General features: G+C 42.1%; 1 protein-coding gene across 4 annotated transcripts in view; it reads left to right on the top strand.

The window, feature by feature from the left end:
* The window catches only part of TBC1D30 (TBC1 domain family member 30), a 78012-nt gene that overhangs the window by 22939 nt on the left and 35371 nt on the right, over positions 1-19702 (top strand). For 2 of the 4 annotated variants that reach the window (XM_045829874.1, XM_045829873.1), the window contains exon 1: positions 16276-16681. The exons of the other annotated variants lie outside the window; for them this stretch is intronic. In XM_045829874.1, the coding sequence (XP_045685830.1) occupies positions 16498-16681 (184 nt within the window). In that variant the 5' untranslated portion in view covers positions 16276-16497. Of the gene's footprint in view, positions 1-16275; positions 16682-19702 lie in introns of those variants that run through there. 4 annotated transcript variants of the gene reach the window in all.

Below are 19702 nucleotides of genomic sequence, written 5' to 3'. Positions count from 1 at the left end.
GTAACATAAATGGGGCTGTGAACAAGTCTCCATTCAGAGCTTCCCAAATGTTTTTGATCCTGCTCAGATAAAAAATATCTGGTTGCATTTTCTTGACTTAGTGGATAGAGTGTGGCTTTAGAGTGAGACACCTGGGCTCAGATCCCAGCTCCACTGCTTATTAGTTGTATGAAGTTGGGAAAGTTACTTAACCTTTGGTTTGTTTGTTTGCTCATTTGTTCATTCATTCATTCCTTGTTTCCAACCTTCGTGAATTAAAAAATTGGAGAAGTACATCGAAAAATACAATAAATTCCCATATTCCCACCACTCAGAATTAGCTTTGTATTTGACTGTATTTTCTCTTCGCCATTTCCCCCTGTGTCTAGTTAAAAATTACTCTGATGATATATGTGTGCACTCGCCTTTTACTCCCCCTTGCTTGGAAAACAGTATTTACCTTGTTGGGTTTAAACAAGATGAGGTAATGAGAGCACCTGGCCCGGGGACTGATCCCATTAGACAGTTGGTACATGGTCATTGTTGTTCCCAGTCATTGTTCTCCTCCTGTGCCTGCTTCTTTTGTTGTACATCTCTGTGAGAAAATACAGTCCTGGCCATTGATGAACATATAAAAATGATTTCTGTTGGCAAGCTGTTTCTCCTTCTAGGAAGAATTTGCAACCTCCAGCTTGAGGAATTGGTGTTACTACATGGAGGAATGTAGAATACACCATAAAACTTACTTATATTGCAAATAATGAAAATGTATTGAAAGACCAGAACTCTCTAATAAGGGATGGGCTACATTTGGGGAACTCTTCAAAATAAAGTGATTGAATCCAATTTTAGAATACTTTATGAATTATTTAAAAAGCTATAATATTGGAACAATAGAAAGATTGAGAATAAAATTGCTTACTTAAACTCTGCTGTGAGACACTCATTTCATGCTTGTGATGATCTCACAAAGCAAAGTTCTTTCAGGTAATTAATGCAGGGGTTTTATTAATTTATGAGGAGCAGGGAAGGACTAATTTATCTTTATTGAAGCAAATTCTCTCCAAGTAACATGTTGAAAAAAATCAAGATAGTGAAAAAATGTGAGCAACTTGTCAATTTAAATGAATGTTCTTCTTTCTGGGCTTCTTAGACTGGTTTCGCACAAAAATCTCTATGCCAAAATGGGTGGTAGCATAATTGAAGAGCATAAAAGCTGGCGTGACCAGGTAGCATTGTTTGTAACCTATGACAGTGTTAAATGTCTTCCCTTTAAAACATAGTCTAAGTGACTTTAATACTATAAATGATATAACAGGTAATATCTATACAAGCATGCCTCAGAGGTATTATGGGTTGGGTTCCAGACCATCACAATAAGTGGATTGTAATCTTTTTCCTGGTAAAGGGTCATACCTTCAATTTGTAAAAAAAAATGCAACATCTGTGAAGCACAATAAAGCAAAGCATAATAAAGGGAGCTATGTCTATATGGAGGGAACTGGACCAAACAGTGCGGTAAGTGCGTTATCTGTGTCATTCGATCCTTAGAACAATCCCTGTGAAGTAGGTACTTTGGTCGTCCCATTTATGAATGAGGAAACTGACGCAGTTAACTTACCCTAGTTATCCTAGCTAACGTGGTGGAGCTGGGTTTCAAATCCTGCAGCTGTTTCTAGAGTCTGATTTTTAGCTACTGTGCTATGCTGACTGCCATTGTATCTAGAATTTCAAGAGTATCTCTTACCTGATAAGTAGAGCAAATATGTGATATTTGATCCTCATATATTTTGGAAACTTGCCAGGAAAACTATTCTAGAATTTGTGGATTTCTTTTGTACATTGCACAAATGTTAGTTAAAATAACTTTATAAACACATCTGCTCATCTCTCTTGTTGAATTAAAAGCCCTTTTTTGTTGAGTGGTAAGGTGTGGCTCTCTTCTTAACATGATGAGGTTATGATGTTACTTGTTTTTTTTTTTTTTAATTTTTTAAACCAGGCATGTGCCCTGACTGGCCATCTAACTGGCAACCCTTTGGTTTATAGGCCAGTGCTCAATCTACTGAGCCACACCAGGGCTTGACATTTAATGTCACAAATCTGACTATTCATCCACATTTAGACTTTTTTTTAAGTGTTTATTTTTAGAGATGTGGGAGGGAGGGAGATGATGTTATTTTAATGTCATGTGCTGAATGTCCAATGCGTATGGAGCTCCATGTTAGCTGCAGGCAGGGGAGGGGAGAGATACAACAATGAATAAGACTTAGTCCCTGTGCTCAGAGGAGTTTACGATTTATTGAGAGGAAAAGGTCATCTGTAAATAATTCAATGGTATGGATGGGATGAATCAGGTGTGGGAATGGGAGGAGGGTGGTACATGGAACAGGTGTTGAGGCAGGTACCATTTTTAAATGTCTGGTCAGCAGGATCCCAGTCTGATATTCTTCGTGTCATAGATGCAGTTAAACACCACATTTACTGAGTGCCTACTGTGTATCAGGCCCTGTATGCTGTGGGACTTTTTTTTTTACTTGGAATGCACACAGATTTATTGTAGTATTATTTAAAATAGTAAAACAAAACAAACCCAAACCATAACTCATGTTTATTTTTTAAAAAATTATTTATTTTTTAATATTTTATTGATTATTCTATTACAGTTGTCCTCATTTTTCCCCCTTTACCCTCCTCTACCCAGCACCTCCTACTTCCTCAGGCCATGCACATACCTTTTTTCATGTCCTTGGGTCATATGTGTAAGTTCTTTGGCTTCTCCATTTCCTATCCTGTACTTTACATCCCCATGGCTATTCTGGAACTACCTACTTGTACTTTTTAATCCCCTCACCTCTTGCTCCATTCTCCCCTATACCCCTGCCATCTGGGAACCCTCAAAATGCTCTCTGTATCCATGATTCTGTCTCTTTTCTTCTTGTTTGCTTAGTTTGTTTTTTAGATTTAATTGTTGATAGATATGTATTTATTGCCATTTTATTGTTCATAGTTTTGATCTTCTTTTTCTTTAATAAGTCCCTTTAACATTTCATATAATAATGGTTTGGTGATGATGAACTCCTTTAGTTTTTTCTTGTCTGGGAAGCTCTTTATCTGCCCTCCAATGCTAAATGATAGCTTTGCTGGGTAGAGCAATCTTGGCTGTAGGTCCCTGCTTTTCATGACTTTGAATATTTCTTGATAATCCCTTTCAGCCTGCAAAGTTTCTTTTGAGAAATCAGCTGACAGTCTTATGAGTACTCCCCTGTAGGTAACTATTTTCTCTTGCTGATTTTAAGATTCTCTCTTTATCTTTTTTTAAATATTTCATTTATTTATTTTTAGAGAAGAAAGGGAGAGAGAGAGAGAGAGAGAGAGAGAGAGAGAGAGAGAGAGAGAGAGAGAGAGAGAGTCATCAATATGTGGTTGCTGGGGGCCATGGCCTGCAACCCAGGCATGTGCCCTGACTGGGAATCGAACCTGCGATGCCTGGTTCACAGCCCGAGCTCAATCACTGAGCTACGCCAGCCAGGGCAGATTCTCTCTTTATCTTTAACCTTTGGTGTGTTAATTATGACATGTCTTGGAGTGGGCCTCTTTGCATCCAGCTTGTTTGGGACTCTGTGCTTCCAGGACTTGCATGTCTGTTTCCTTCACCAAATTAGGGAAGTTTTCTTTCACTATTTTTTCAAATAGATTTCCAATTTCTTACTCTTTCTCTTCTTCTTCTGGCACCCCTATCATGCAAATGTTGGACCTCCTGAAGTTGTCCCAGACAACTTCAGGCTGCTTGAAGTTGTCCCAGGCTGCTTATACTATCCTCATTTTTACGGATTCTTTTTTCTGCTTGTTCTGATCCATTGGTTCTTTCTTCCGTATGTTCCAAATCATTGATCAGATTCTCAGCTTCATCTACTCTACTGTTGTTTCCCTGTGAATTGTACTTTATTTCAATGAGTGTATCCTTTGTTTCTGACTGGATCTTTTCTATGCTGTTGAGGTTCTCTGTAAGTTCCTTGAGCATCCCTATAACCAGTATTTAGAACTCTGCACCTGATAGATTGCTTATCTGCATTTTACTTAGTTCTTTTTCTGGAGTTTTGATCATTCTTTCAATTGGGATATTTTTCTTTGTCTCCTTGTTTTGGCAGCCTTCCTGTGTTTGTTTCTGTGTATTAGGTAGAGCTGCTTTGACTCTGTGTCTTGGTAGTGTGTCCTGATATAGTAGGTGTCCTGTAGGGTCCAGTGGCATAGCCTCCCTATCATCCAAGCTGAGTACTCAAGATGTGCCTTTCATGTGTGCTGAGTACACCCTCCTCTCGTAGTTGGGTCTTGATTGCTTTTGGCAGGTCAGTGGGAGGGATTTACCCCAGCCAGTCATCTGCAAGGACTGCCTGTAACCACTGACCACCAACTTCTGCCCTCTGTGGAGGATCAGCTGTGTAGGGACAGGGTAGCTGTGCTCCGACATGGTCTGCAGTTGTCCACTGGGTGCGCAAGCTCTGGGGTTTCCCAGGTGGTATAGGACAAGGTCAGTCCCCAATTATGTTCTTTCTGGGGCCACCCTGCTTGAGCTATAAAGCAATCTGAGATGGCTGCTACTTGTGCAGGGCTTGGAGATTCCCCGACGAAGCCAAGCTGTGAATCTAGGCTGGCTGGTGCTAGTGCTGGGCCTGGGGCTCACTGAGGCCAACTCTTGCTTATTTGATAGGATTTAGGAAGTTATGCAGCATGAGCCAAGACCAGCCATTCATACGGAACAGCAGCTTGGGTGGTTATGTTGGGTGGAATGAAGTCTCAGGGGATCTCCAGGGCAAGGAAAACAGTGTTAAGTTGATGGAGTCTCAGATATGACACCAGCTTTCAGGCTCTGTGGGCGGAAGGTTCAAAAAAGGGACAATGGCCTCTGTGGCCTCTGCTTATCTTGATGCCAGACACTTCAGCCTCCTCCTAAATGCCACTGGTGCCTTTCAAGCTGTTACCTCAGTGCTGGAGTTTAGAGGGAGTGAGTCTGAGTAAGTTTGTGAGTGAGTTCTTTGATGAGGGGAACTATCTGAAATTCCAAAAGTTTCTTCCACTGACTCAGTCCCCACTGGTTTTTATAGCCAGAAGTTGTGAGGATTCATCTTCCCAACACTGGATCTCTGGGCTGGAGGGCCTGGTGTGGGGCTGGGACTCTTTGTCCCCGAGATACCCCTCCCAAATTTTTATCCTCCACACGTGGATGTGGGACTAGCCAGTTCACATATGCTCTCTTCTTACCAGTCTGGAGGGGTATTGTTTTTTTCATTCTGTAGTTTTCAGACTTCTATTCAAGTTGACTTCTGATAGTTCTATGTGATGGCTGTTCTATATTTTGGTTGTAATTGCAATGTATTGTGGGATGAGTTTAGCCATGTCTGTCTATGCTGCCATCTTGACCAGAAATGGGACTTAATTTTTAAGTATTAGGAGAGTTTAAAATTTAGAGAAATCAGAGGTCACTTTTAAAAGACATAATCTATTTTCTCCCAAGGAACTGGCATAGCTGATTGGTACTGGCATTAGGCCAGACTGACATACTGCCAGTGACATTCTGGTAAGCTGGGACTAAAGACAGTGGTAATTAAAAGTGCCAGCATTGCTATATTAAGTACCTGAGAATACTAGGCCACACTTATATTGCTTCTAGAGGAGAAGGAACACATAGAAAGTGTATTTATTAAGAGCTTTCTGCCACCTTAGGAATCTGTTACCTAAACTTGAGGTTGACTTTCAGAAACTAGAACACCCATATGACCATTCCCAAAGGCACACTGGTGGACTCCTGTATCTTTATGTAGGTAAAGATAAAAGTGAATGTAATTCACCAGAGATGCTACCCTTTGAAACGTTGAGGCCTGTATTGCCTAATATACCATAAAATTTCTCTTACCCTAAGTATCTGTCACCCATGCAATTTAGGAAACATGCATTTTCCTTTTAATGTAGTTTCTAACATGATTTGAAATTCCTTTTTATTTCCTGTCTTGGAGTTTTACACAGTGAGAATAATGATGTGAAGATAATGTAAGATTGTTTTTAAAATTTAATTTACTTGAGAGAGGGAAAGGGAAGGAGAAACGGGGCAGAGAAACATTGATGCAAGAGAGAAATATTGATTGGTTGACTCTCATTTGTGCCCCAAATGGGGAATGAACTCACAGCCTAGGCATGTGCCCTGAACAGGAATCAAACCAGCAACTTTCCCCTTTGCAGGACAATGCCCGATCAACTGAGCCACACCAGCCTGGGCTAAGATTCTTAATAAATACATAAAAATTCAATTTGTTCAGAATATACTTTTAAAGTCAAAAAAGTATAATGATACATTTAAAAGTTCTTAAGAATTAAAGTTCTTTTTTGTTTAACTTCAGTTTACCTGAAAATATAACAATGCAAACGGTATTCTCCAAGTATTATAGTTGCTCAACATGTTTATTGGAGTGAGGAATTCTTCCAGAGTAATAGACTCTGAATATCAGTTAAATTAGCCCCAGAGAATCAGTGTTGGAGGCATTTTACTGGTGCTGATAGGTGAACCTCACCTCATTTCAAATGTCCTTTCACCGCACTCCTGACTGTGGGGCTCTCAGCCTTCACCTGAGAATTCCAAAGAACAGGACGTTTAAGATCTCCTAAGGTTATATGTTTTATTATAGTGTACTCTTAAGATTTTATTTATTTATTTTTAGAGAGAGGGGAAGGAAGGGAGAATGAAAGGGAGAGAAACATGAATGTGTGAGAGAAACATAGATTGGCTGCCTCTTGCATGCCCCCAACCGGGGACCTGGCCCGCAACCCAGTCATGTGCCCTGGCTAGGAATCGAACCGATGACCTTTTGGTTATCAGGCTGGCACTCAATCCACTGAGTCATACCAGCTGCGGGGGTGCATTCCTAAATTTTGCTGCTGTCTACTTCTCTGTAACTTCTATTCAGCTGCTCTGATTCAGCCCTTTGGAGTAGACCTGGAGCTAGTCTCAATATTCCTCCCAGTGACTGAGGACACCAGGGTAAGAAATAAAAGAAGATTGTCTGGTGAGGACCTCAGGGGGGTGTTTTTGCCAGTCAGACTCTCCCTGTGGGTCAGGTCCTGGGTCCTCTGCTGGGCTGCCTTCTGGGTAGACTGCTAACAGGGCCATCTTAACCTTTATCTTGTACAGTAACAACAAATATTAAGAAAAGGAGGACACCCAAAAATAAATGTATTGAGAGCCTCTTTTGTAACAGTATTGTGCTCGAGTCTTGATTAGCATTATGTCATTTATTGCTCACAATAACTCAAAAACTATATTGTTCATTCTAAAGAAGAGGAATCTGAAACCCAGAAATTAAGTAACTTGCCCAAGGAGATAGAGTAATAAGTATGCTTGCTGCAGTTCTAACCTTGGGGGCCTGCCTCCGTAGCCAGCACTTCTTGACACACCACATTGCCTGCTGGAGGGCCTTATTAGGTGTAGTGACTGCATATTTTCACACATTCCCTCGTCAATCCCTCCATTCTGTCTTCTCTTCTGAAGGAACCCAGCTGAGAGATCTCTCCCAGGCCACCCAAGCTAATATTAATGTGGATTCTAATCTCGTTCCTGTTCCTGATGCTTCTGTTTTCTCACCATCAAAATTAGGCAGGATCACTCTTCTTCTCCAGGAATTGAGGTCTGTCCAGAAAGTATCCAGCTATGTAGTATGAAAAATAGACACATTTACTGAAGAAGAAACAAGATACAAGAAACATTATACATAGGACAATGGCACCTCTGTCCCCTTCAAAGTAGGCACCTTGGGGCCTCACACAGTTCTCCCAATTGCCATCAGCTGCCCTGTTGTATTTTCCTGAACCTAGCTGACAGTCTGAAATCTCCTCCCTTTCAAAGGTGATTTTGGTTTTGGGAAAAGCCAGAAGTTGCAGGGCAACAAATCTGATCTACAGGGGGGGCTGTGTCACCTGGGTGATTTGATGTGTCACCAAAAAACTCTGAATGAGATGTGATACGTGAGCAGGAGCATTGTTGTAATGAAGCTGCCAATCACCAGTTGCCCATAGCCATGGCCTTCTCAACCATCTGAATGGTTTCCTATTCCCGAGGAATGTTGAAGCTTAAGGCAAAATTTGATGCAGATTCATTTCTCCTCTTGCTCAGTCATTTTTAATGCAGCCACACAATACACATGCTCACTCAACAGCATCTTCCGCTCCCACTGACTAGTACAGTGAAGTCATCATTGTTCACACATGCGCATTCCAATCCACTCCCCATGGCTGCCAGGTTACATTGATGTCGTGCAAACTGTTCTCATTGTATTAACAGTGGCTGGATTTTTTCCTGGAAGACTTGTATATTTCTAAGCCAAACTAATCTGCACCAATAGTTATGAGAAATCTGTCCTATCAACTGGATCAAAAAGAATCTTAGAATAGCTTGGAGTAAAAGGTTGGGAAATCTAAGCTAAGCAGTTCATCATGACCAAGTTAAACACTGATTTCATCTTCAAGTGATGGGTCCTCCAGTTACACTCACTCCTCATGTGGAAGTAAAGTGTGATTGTAAGTACCAAAAGTACAAGAAGCACGCAGAGATTTGTCCTTGGCCTGCTTTCAGGTGAAATTTAGTAGTTCAGTGAAATAAAGCCCAGGGAAATAATTGGGATAGACAATACTCAGGAGGAGGTAGAGATAATGGTATCCCTCCAAGGGCTCACATAGTATATGAATGGAGAGTATAGTATACATATACTCTCACACTGTCCTGTCACTGCCCACTTGTCTCTCCCTCAGTACACTGTAAGCTTCTTGAGGGTAGAGAATGTACTGAATTCCCACTTTTATTTGGCCATATATAGCACAATGCCTTTTCTGCAGGAGTCGATGAATGAATAAATAAATAAAAGAAATATAAAGCTGTCTTTGTATTGAATCAATTTTAGTTTTTTTGAGGCAAGAAAAATACTTTACAGAAAATAACAAACCAAGAAGACTAATATGATGATTTCTAAAATCTTGAGTTACCGTATCTACGAGTTTCAGGTTACATGGATCTGGCTGCAGGGCTTTAAGTACATTTCTGGTGTGGTACTCTAAAGTGACACTTTCACTCCAACTGTGAATTAAATTATATAAGTTTTTAGCTCTGGCTGGTGTGGCTCAGTTGATTGAGTGCCGACCTGCGAACCAAAGGATCGCTGGTTTGATTCCCAGTCAGGGCATATGCCTAGGTTGTGGGCCAGGTCCCCAGTTGGGGGCACACAAGACTGGGTTGGCCCCAGTGTGGGGGAAACCACACATTAATGTTTCTCTCCCTCTCTCCCCCTCTGTCTAAAAATAAATAAAAAATATTTTTTAAAATTATATAATTTTTTAACCTGAAAAATTTCTGGTCTGTATATAAAGCTGGTTATTCTTAAAACACTCCACCCAAAATATTTGAGTGTGGTTGGGGAATTTTATTTTTGAAAATATCTGATTGAAGGGGATGGTTCTGAGAGAGCGTGAACAGGAGGTAGAAGGTGCTGAGCAGGCTTTGGTGTTGGAATTTCAAAGCCTCTGTGTTCCATGTTTGACAGCATCCTTTCTCTGAGATGAACAACATACAAAAGGCACACCTGATTGTTTTCAAGGAAGCCAGCATTTAAATAGAGAAATAGGTTTTTATGACTTAGAGAAAACCATACAATAAGAAAATAAAATGTCCCATGTACATAATGCGATGCATCAGATAATTGTAAGGTTTTTTTTTCCTTCCCTCGCAATTTCTTTCTGCTGCCCTGACTCTGTGTCTCTTTCATGAGGGGAAAATGGTTATGATGCTTGTCACCATGAGCTCATAGTGTGTGGGCTTTGTCCTGGATAATGAGTTGGAAGAACTGCTTATTAAGGTCCTACTTTGAGGGCTGAGGAGAATGTTAACTTCTTATGGTGCTGGCCACAGTTACAGTGGCTTTCAGTATTTGCTCACAGATCTTCAGATGTTGTGGGGAGAGCAGAGAGGAGAATAGTGGTTTTTATGCCACCAGACCCCCACCCTTTCTGTTAGCAGGTGCAAAAAGATCTACCGATCCCCCGCCCAACGGGAGACAGACAGGTCTAGACCTGGTGCCTGGTCAGACCCCTTCTGACCCTGAGACTCAGTGCTGGTGAACAGCTGACTGTTAGGGAGCTGCAGCGGAAGGATGAGCTCCAGGCCCTCTGTCCGGAGCAGGCCAGGTCCCTGTGCTTTTCTCTCCTCCCAGCAGGCTTCGGGACATTTTCTCTTGGCAATTGTCACCACTAGTTCTACTCTGTCCCTGAAGATAAGCACGTAGGCCCTTTTTTATTTTAAGATTTTACAGTTAAACAAAAATAGCAGCATTAGGAAATCGCAAAAGTCTCAGGCCTGATTCCCTTCTGGAAGCCCTTGGGACATAGCTGTTATTTCTTATGTGGGACTTTCTTTCTCTTCTGGCTTCTTACTAACCCCTTTTCCCAGGAAAGGACTAGATGGCTTTCAGGGAAGCCCCACTCCCAGCATGTAGGACCCAAGATTCCCTCTTCCTGTTTCTGCCTGGGAGCTTGCGGATGTTCCGTGGGGACTGGACTCAGGCAGTTCAGGGCATTTTCTCTAAGCACTTGTTCTCTTTAGCAATCCAAATGACAGAAATGCATCCAATGTGAAGTTTTCCTTGAGCCTCCTTTCCCCCAAATTCATAGTTGTTTGGGACCATGCCAAGGTGATTTGCCCAAATGTGAACGCACTGATATTGTTTGATTAGGAAAAAAATCACTTGATTAGTGAAGAGTGGTGGTAAGTTGGCTTGGGGGGAAACCTCACCAGCAGTGATCCTCCAGCAAAGTCTGTGCCGGCATTGTTCCCTCTGCGAGTTGGCTTCAGATGACATCTTCTGCTTTTTGAAAAACAATGTTCCAGACATGAATAAGAAACCATGAGTCATACAATAAATAAATATAATTGTAGGCTTGTGCCACGGCTGCTTTTAGAGCATTGTATTTTAGTGCTCACTTAATTATCTGTTTGCTATAAAAGTTGGCAGTCTTGGTTTTCCTCTCCAATGTAAACAAAATAATATTATTTAATTCCCTGGCTAGTTATTGCTATAATAGTAGGAATTCTTTCTTTTTTAATAAGAGGATGATTTAGAAAGTCTCAGAGGTAGGAAAAGTGAGCCAGCTGGGCATGGGCTCAGGAAACAAGTTACAGAGGCAAAAGGGGGGCCCATGGAGCTTAGGAAAGAGAAACGTGAAGGTAACACACCTGGGGGGAATGCAGAGCAGGAAAGGAAAGGTGTGGGCATGCTCCCAGGAGGTGGAGCTGTCAGTAGAAACTCTTTTTGTTTTACTTAAAAAGTATTTTTTAAAAGACTTTCATTTGTTTAGTTTTTAGAGACAGGGAGAGGGAGAGAGAAAGAGAGGGAGAGAAACATCGGTGTGTGAGAGAAACATTGATTGGTTGCTTCTTGGACACCTTCATCTGGCAGCAGCCTAGCCCACAATCCAGGCATGTGCCCTGACAGGGAATCGAACCAGTGACGTTCAGTTTGCAGGACGCCACCCAACCCACTGAGCCACACCAGTCAGGGTGCCAGTAGAAACTCGCAGAAAAAAAATTTTTTTTTCTGGTTTTAACTTCTGTGTAGTTTAGAATGGGAAGTTTTTAAGAAAGTATGTATTTATATATGTATTTAAAAGAAAAAAAGTCAGTTATTCTTGTAATAAATCTGAGGTGAAATCGAATTTTCATCTAGAAAATAGACAAGCCCTGTCACCAGTGGTAAAAAATGTAAGTGAAGAAGAATTGGAGAGAGAGGCTGTATTGTCAGTCATGTGTCTGAGTGTCTGGGGTCTAAGACTTTTCATCCTGGGCTGTTCAGGGATTTGATTTCTTCAGCTCACTGAGAGTTGAGTGAACTCAGGGGTGTTGACTGCTGTTAACTGGTTAGTATGGTCTTTCCTCTGTGGCAAAGTGTGTCTCTATGGGAATCAAAATGATGGTCAAAAGTTTGCATGATGAGCATAGAGTCTGAGCCAGAGGGACCAGACGGTTTGAGTGGTATATGTCAGCCAGCCCTGGGAGCTGGATGTCCTTCTCTGCACTCCAGAGGCAAGGTTGTAGAGCAGAGGGCATTTCTCCTTCTCTTGGCTGGCAAGGCTGTCTTTCCTGCTGGCCCAGTGTGGCAAACTGAGCATGAATAGACTCTCTTGTTAAAATAGAACACAAAACCCTCTAAGGTTTGAGCAGATGAGTGCTTGGGAAGACGAGACTGTACATGCAGACACCAGCTTGTTCTCCTGGAGTTCCCTCCTCCTCCCAGTTTTCTCCCTTTGATTCTGGGTGTTCATCACCCTCTGCACCCCAGGGGCCTATTGTGTCCTTGAAAAAATTGGCCAAAGCCAAACATCAGATTTCTATTTTTGTTCTCAGCATAGTTGAGATGGACTAGAAAAGTGAATGGCCATCTTCTTAAAACTAAGAGAAAGCTAAAGGAAAACAAATGTACTGAAACTATAAAATCATCAAGCTGATGAAGGATAGATTTCTCTGTGTGAGCGTGGTGTGAAACCTAAGCCGCAGTTAAACATGACCAAGTAAAACAATGACTTCATCTTCTAAAGTGATGAGGCAGAGTACTGCCTTTTTCAAAGCATCTGTGCCTCAGGAAGTCATAACAGACTAGTTTACATGTCCCTATTCTCCTGGTTTATTTTTATAGATGACTAATCTCACTCTAAGATGCTTATATATGAAATATATATTTCATGCTTACAGTTGTAGCATTTCTGACATTGTCCTCAAATTCTGGGGGCACGTCACAAAGCCCAGAATGTACTGATTACAAACTAAGTGTGCCAAAATCATAAGAATGACTTCTTTTTTCAGCTCTTCCAGAGTATCATTAGGAATACACTCTTAAAATATTCAACACTTTTCAATCAATAACAGCCATTAATTTTGATGCTAAAATTGTTCTAACTTTGGCCAAGAGAAGCCTGTTCATGGGGTTCCTGTGCCCTTTGGAGATGATCCCATTAGTGTTGGAGCACATCTGTCCTCTCTGAGCTCATCAGGGTATTTCAGGCTCATCTTGTACTTTTCCTGGCCCAGGTCTGGGATCAGTGATACCTCAAAGGAGCCCTGGGTTCCTTTTAGTGGAGACTTGTTTTTAGAGACTACAACCTGGGAGCTGGGTGTGTTTGTAGCTGCTGGGTTGTCCTTACTTCTAAACCTCTTCCATGGATACATATGTATTTTGGAAAAGAAAAAAGATTAGTTCATACTAGTATTTCCAACTTAAGTATACTATTACAAGATTTAAGAAAAGTTTTTTTGTTTGTTTGTTTGTTTGTTTGTTTTGGTATGCTTGTATTTTGTTACACTGAAAACATCTTGGTTCCTTTTGACATTACCATAATTATGTATTTGCTTTATCTATAGTATATAAAAGAATTTAAATAATAATACCAACATTACCAATGACAATAAAGCTACTGAATAAAATGTAAGATTTTGTTGTAGCACTATTTGCTTTGCAATCACCATTCATATTTCATCAGAATATTGTATTCTAAAGCAACTTATTTATTTTTTTCTGTTTTTATGTCATCAAAGAGATATTCCATTAAGTTCATTTGTTTCCATTCATTTCCAATTTTTAGGGTTTTCTTTTTATTTAATTTATTGACATTATTAATATAATGAGTCAAAACTGTAAGACACATTTGGAGAAGCCTCAGTCTTCATTCCTTTCTCTTCTACACTATTCTCTCCCACATACTTATTCTTTTTTGTTAAATTTTAGCTTTCAGTTACAGTTTACACTCAACATTATTTTGTGTTAGTTTCAGGTGTACAGCATAGTGGTTAATCATATACTTTACAAAGTGGTCCCCAATATTTCGAGTACCTACCTGGCACCATACATAGTCATTACATTATTGACTACATTCCTTATGCTGTACTCTATATCCATGGGATTATTTGTAACTACCAATCTGTATTTCTTAATTCCTTCACCTTTTTCACCCAGTCCTTCAACTTCCCTCCCATATGGCAACCACCAGTCTGTTCTCTGTATCTATGAGTCTGTTTCTATAATACTTTGTTCATTTATTTTGTTCTTTAAATTCTAAATACAAGTGAAATCACATGGTATTTGTTTTGCTCTGTCTGGCTTATTTCACCTAGCACAATACCCTCTAGGTCCATTCATAATGTTGCAAATGGTAAGATTTCATTCTTTTTTATAGCAGAGTAGTATTCCATTGTATATGTGTACCACAACTTTTTAAATCCACTCATCTATTGACGGGAACTTGGGTTGCTTGCATATCTTGGCTGTTGTAAACAGGGCTGCAATGGACACAGGGGTGTATATATTCTTTCAAATTAGTGTTTTGGCTTTCTCTGTGTATATACCACCAAATCCCTGAGTCATAAGGCAGTTCCATTTTTAATTTTTTAAGGAAACTCTGTACTGTTTTCCACAGTGTCTGCACCAGTTTGCATTCCCACTCCCACCAACAGTGCACTAGTGTTCCCTTTCTCCACATCCTCGCCAACAGTTGTTGTTTGTTGAGTTATGGATGATAGCTATTCTGACAGGTGTGAGGAGGTGTCTCATTGTGGTTTTAATTTGCATTTCTATGATGATTAGTGACATTGAGTATCTTTTCATATATCTGTTCATATATTTGTATGTCTTTGGAGAAGTGTCTATTCAGGTCCTCTGCCCATTTTTAAGTTGCATTGTTTGTTTTTTTTGGTCTTGAGTTGTTTGAGTTCTTTATAAATTTTGATACTAATTCCTCATCAGATGTATCCCACATAAAAAGCCTTTAGTTTTTGGCTTATCCACCTAGTGTTCCTTTTCTAAATGTTAGTAAACACAAATATCTTTATTCTGCCCCACAGCCTTTCTTCCTTATTCTTCATTCATTTTTATGATTAATATTCCACTGGTGAATGACATAGTTTGGGGATGAGTTTTTTAAAAAACAGTAATGATAGCAAATAGTTCTGAACTACTGAATCAGATCTCTAGATGGAGAGATGAGGAAGCACTTTAAAATGGCTTTTCCAGTCAGGACACATGCCTGGGTTGCAGGCCATGGCCCCCAGGAATCACACATTGATGTTTCTTTCTCTCTCTCTTTCTCCCTCCCTTCCCTCTCTAAAAATAAATAAAATCTTAAAAACAATTGGTTTTAATTGGGAACATTTCTTTTTTTTCCTTTGCATTTCAATTTGGGAATTTTCACTTTTAAAAAATATATTTTATTGATTATGCTATTACAATTGTCCTATTTCCCCCCTTTATTCCCCTCCACCCTGCACCCTCCTCCCACCCACATCCCCCGGCCCCTTAGTTCATGTCCATGGGTCATACATATAAGTTCTTTGGCTTCTGAAACATGTCTTATACTACTCTTAACCTCCCCCTGTCTATTTTCTATTTACCATCTATGCTACTTATTCTCTGTACCTTTTGCTCCTCTCTCCCCTCTCACTCCCCCACTGATAACCCTCCATGTGATCTCCATTTCTGTGAATCTGTTCCTGTTCTAGTTCTTTGCTTAGTTTCTTTTTGTGTTTTTAGGTTCAGTTGTTGATAGTTGTGAGTTTGTCATTTTACTGTTCATATTTTTGATCTTCTTTTCTTAGATAAGTCCCTTTATCATTTCTCATATAATAAGGGCTTGGTGATGGCACTGCTTTTTTTTTGAAGAGCACACCTCCAAGGTAAACTACCAGAATTATTACTATATTTTTATGTGCTCACCATGCCTCTCAAACTGCCAAGAAAGAGTTCAACACAATTTGGGGTGGAGCTTGGGCTTTGCCACGTGCCAGACGCTGGCTGCCTGCCCCTTCGGCTGTGCTGCTCAGATGAAGTGGACATTTGCATCTCACTGGTGTTCTGCATCTGAGACTACCTCCCTTCGGTATCCCCCTCATCCCCTCCCAGACCTTGCATGTAGCGCAGAAATCTTCGTAACTGCTTCTGGTTCCCGAGCTCAGTTGCTCACCTGCCTGCTCCTGGTTCTGGGCTTTGCAGCTCTGCTGCTCCTGGGTCCCTGTGCTGGAAGCGGGATGAGCGCTGGGAGCAGGATAAGTGCTGAGAGCAGGATGGGGCGCCTGCGAGGGGGAGCTGCCCCGCCTTCGCGCGGTGATGCCGGGATTGGGGGCTGGAGCGCCGCCTTCGTCTCTCCGGCGTGCTAGCTAGCTAGCTCGCTTGCTCCCGCCCTTCTCCCCGCCCCAAGCCCTCTCCTGCCTCAGCCGTGCAACTCCGCAGTGCAGATGCCCGCTGGCCGCCCGCCCGCGCTTGGCGGTTCCAGCTCCTGCGGGGACTTGCAGGTCCCTTCGACCCCCGAGCGCTGGCCGCATTGTGGTTGTTCCCAAGTGACCCTCGACTGAGCGGACTCTCAGGGGCCCCCCGGGAAGCCTCTACACCAGTGGGACAGGGGGTATCTAGGCGGACAGTGGCTGCACCGGAGCCCGGGCGCTCCCGGATGCGGCAGGAGAAACTAACCGGCTCCTTGAGGCGCGGCGGGAGATGCCTGAAGCGGCAGGGTGGCGGCGGCGGCGGCAGCGGCGGCAGTGGTGGCGGCGTGGGCACCATCCTGAGCAACGTGCTCAAGAAGCGCAGCTGCATTTCCCGGACCGCTCCCCGGCTGCTCTGCACTCTGGAGCCGGGTGAGGACCGGGAGCTGCAGACCGGGCGCTGGAAAGTAGTGCGGCGCCCTGGGAGTGGGGCTGCTCCCGCCTCTGCCTCAGCTGTACTGCACCTAGGCCGGCGAGCGTGCTCGGCCCCGGGTGCTGGGTACTGAGGTTTGGCGCGGGTGGGGCTAGGCCAGCCTGGGAGGGCCGATCGCAGACCAGGGCCTGGGCGGAGGCAGCGGCCTTCCAAGGCACGGAGGACTCGCGGCTCCGCCGCCTGCCAGCGGGGCCCCAACCCCGGGGGCCTGTGCGTGGTCCAGCCCTGCTTGTGTCTGGAGCTGGGGAAGTGCTGGTGCCTGCCGTGGCCATCAGAGGCTGCGCAACCGATTGTGCACCAGTCTCACAAGAAGCCAGACCTTGAAAGAGGTGTGCGAGGCAGAGAAGGGCGCAGGTTTGATACTTTGGGTCTGAGAGGAAGGCAGTAGCTGCGAAGGAAAAATCGGGTGCATTTTGCTGAGTGTTCGTCCTCTTTGGCGAGTGGCGGGTCCGCTCGCCTGGAGCCTCTGATGTGTGTCCGGGTGTGGAGCGGGCCGGAAACGGTTCCGCAGCCTCGAGATCCTTTCTTACAGATAAAGTCCAGGAGCGCACCTGGCCGTGCTAAGCTAGGCCCTTTTTTCCTCTCAGCCTGTGTTTACACATCCCTGCTTCTCTAGGCTGCATAACTCTGCGTCTGCTCCACCCTCCGGCATCCCTCCCCGGGGTTTTATGAGCCCGGCCCTGGCGCGGTAGCCTGGGCGCAGAGGGAGCCGACGGTACTCGCACCGGTGCTTAGGGCTCACCTGTTCCTGGAGTGGCACCAGCTGGGTGCCCTGGCGAGTTCGACCTCCCACACCCCCAGCCTCCCAGCGCCTCCGGGGACCTGCTGTCCTGAGGCTGCAGGGGGACGCTGCCAAGGCACTGATCCCTAAAGGGTGGAACGCGTGGCTGCGTTTTCGAACCTCGTGGTTCCTTTGTTTTTCTCCTCAAGGAAGTGTCTAGTTAAAGAGACTGTAGTATTTATTCACCGTCTTACTTTACCCTTAAAAAAAATCTCCTTCCCACTTAGAAGTGTTTTGTATTTCTGAACCCGGAACAGCCGTGATCATCAGATTAAACATAAACCTTCTCCCCGCCCTTATCCAGTTCCAGGGAGAGGTGAAAATGACCTGATTTCAGCTTTTGCATACAGGCGGCGAATGATCAATTCTAGTTCAGTCCTGTGACTCATTTCTGATCATGAGAAAATAGTTGTGGTTTTGACTAACCAATCCAGCTGGGTTTCAGCGCCGCAGGGCAATCGGCAGGACGCCCGGAAGGAGCTGTGAAAACAACACCGGAGCACCTTTGGTAATACATACAGGGAATTTGGGGCTTTTAGGTCAGTAGAAATAATTCAGTGCGGAGCCGAATTCCTGGTCTTTGTTAGAATAAGGCAAATGTCACGACTGTGCGCTCCTGCGTTCAGCACCCGGGGTCTGGACAGCAACCTCACAACCAGGTTTGTTTCCTTGTGCCTTCAACCCTGCACTCCAGCTGGAGGCGCTCTTGTGGCCATTGTGTCACGGCTCAGCACTGAGGCCCTGGCTTCGTTTAGACCAACTCAGAGAGATGAGAATCCGTGGGGATACTTAATACATATTCGGGAAGACAATTTTATCTGCCTAGGCAGAATATGGTTTTGAACCTGGAGCTTTGGAAATAAATATCTTGGGAGTCTCTACCACAGCTTGACTTTAGAAATTTAGGATCAACTCACATATTCAGAGTACTCTTCCAGGACTCCAAGAAGGGCATCTGCATACTCTCAAGGGCTTGGGCAAATCGGACACCTCTCTTTCCAGTTTCTTGAGTCTGTATATGTTTTTAAAAAGACAAGTTCACTTTATTATTATAATTTTGCACATTTTGAAAATTGTGCCTATCCATGTACCCACCCTAAGTAGTTATGAAGAGATTTTCAATATGCCTAATATGCAATCAACATCTTAGAAGTAAAAATGTCATCGTAAATGACAATTATAAATTGTAAAACTGAATGGTATTGCTAACATTTGGTATATCTTGATCCTTAAATTTTAAATCTTTTAAAAAGTGACTTAAAATGTAATTTCATTGATTTTATAATTGCAGGAAAAGAATATATAGCATTTTTAGATTTGATTGTACTATTTTAAAACCAGAATTTAAGTGGGAATAAAATTGTATTTAATTTCACCTCAGTAACAACAGAGTATCTAATATGGAATTCTGAATAAAATTCCAATATAAATATTAAGCATATAGTCTTTATATAGTCTCCTGTTTATTTGCTTCTATTGATTTGGGATTTGAAACAAAGAAGTTTATCTAAAGTTTTAGATAACTTAGCATTAGAATTCAGTTATATTTTTAGCTTGTAGTTTATAATTAAACATACAGACTTTTATCTCCAATAAGTCCATCAAAACAGAATTTAAAAACATATGAAAATCTCTAAATAGAATCATTAAGGATTCCATAAGTGGGAAGGCAATGACACTATTTTTATAACTTTTGTTATTCCACTGAAATTCCCCTAATAGCCTTAATCCACTCAAGTGTTCTAGAAAATAAGTTCTGTAAGCAGAGAATTCTCTTCCTAAGTTTCATAAATATTCATTGTACCATGGTAGGTGATTTACACTTAATCATCACAACTATCTACTGAGATAGACTTTATTATGCTAGTTTGAAAGATAAAGAATGAAGACTGAGACAGGTTACATCATTTGACTTCAGGAACCAATGTTGAATGGAGGTTTCTATGATTCCAAGCCTGTGAGGATTTTTTTTTTTTTTAGTTTGGCACTATTCCAGACAGCTGTAAAAACCACCATCTTTCATGAAAAGCTCCATTCTGTTGCCATAAGATATTTTTCTATTTTAATAACTAGTATTCTTTTTCTTTAATAAAATTGATTAAAATCTAGTTAAAATAAATGTTTTAAAAATTTCATTATGATTCAGTAGAATCAGGTTAATTTTTACTTTTATTTTTGA

Source organism: Phyllostomus hastatus, unplaced genomic scaffold (genome assembly GCF_019186645.2).
Source record: "Phyllostomus hastatus isolate PE091 unplaced genomic scaffold, TTU_PhHast_1.1 phas_scaffold_93, whole genome shotgun sequence".
Taxonomy (NCBI): Eukaryota; Metazoa; Chordata; class Mammalia; order Chiroptera; family Phyllostomidae; genus Phyllostomus; species Phyllostomus hastatus.
Note: the sequence above shows the minus strand (reverse complement) of the source record. Positions and strands in the feature narration are given on the sequence as shown.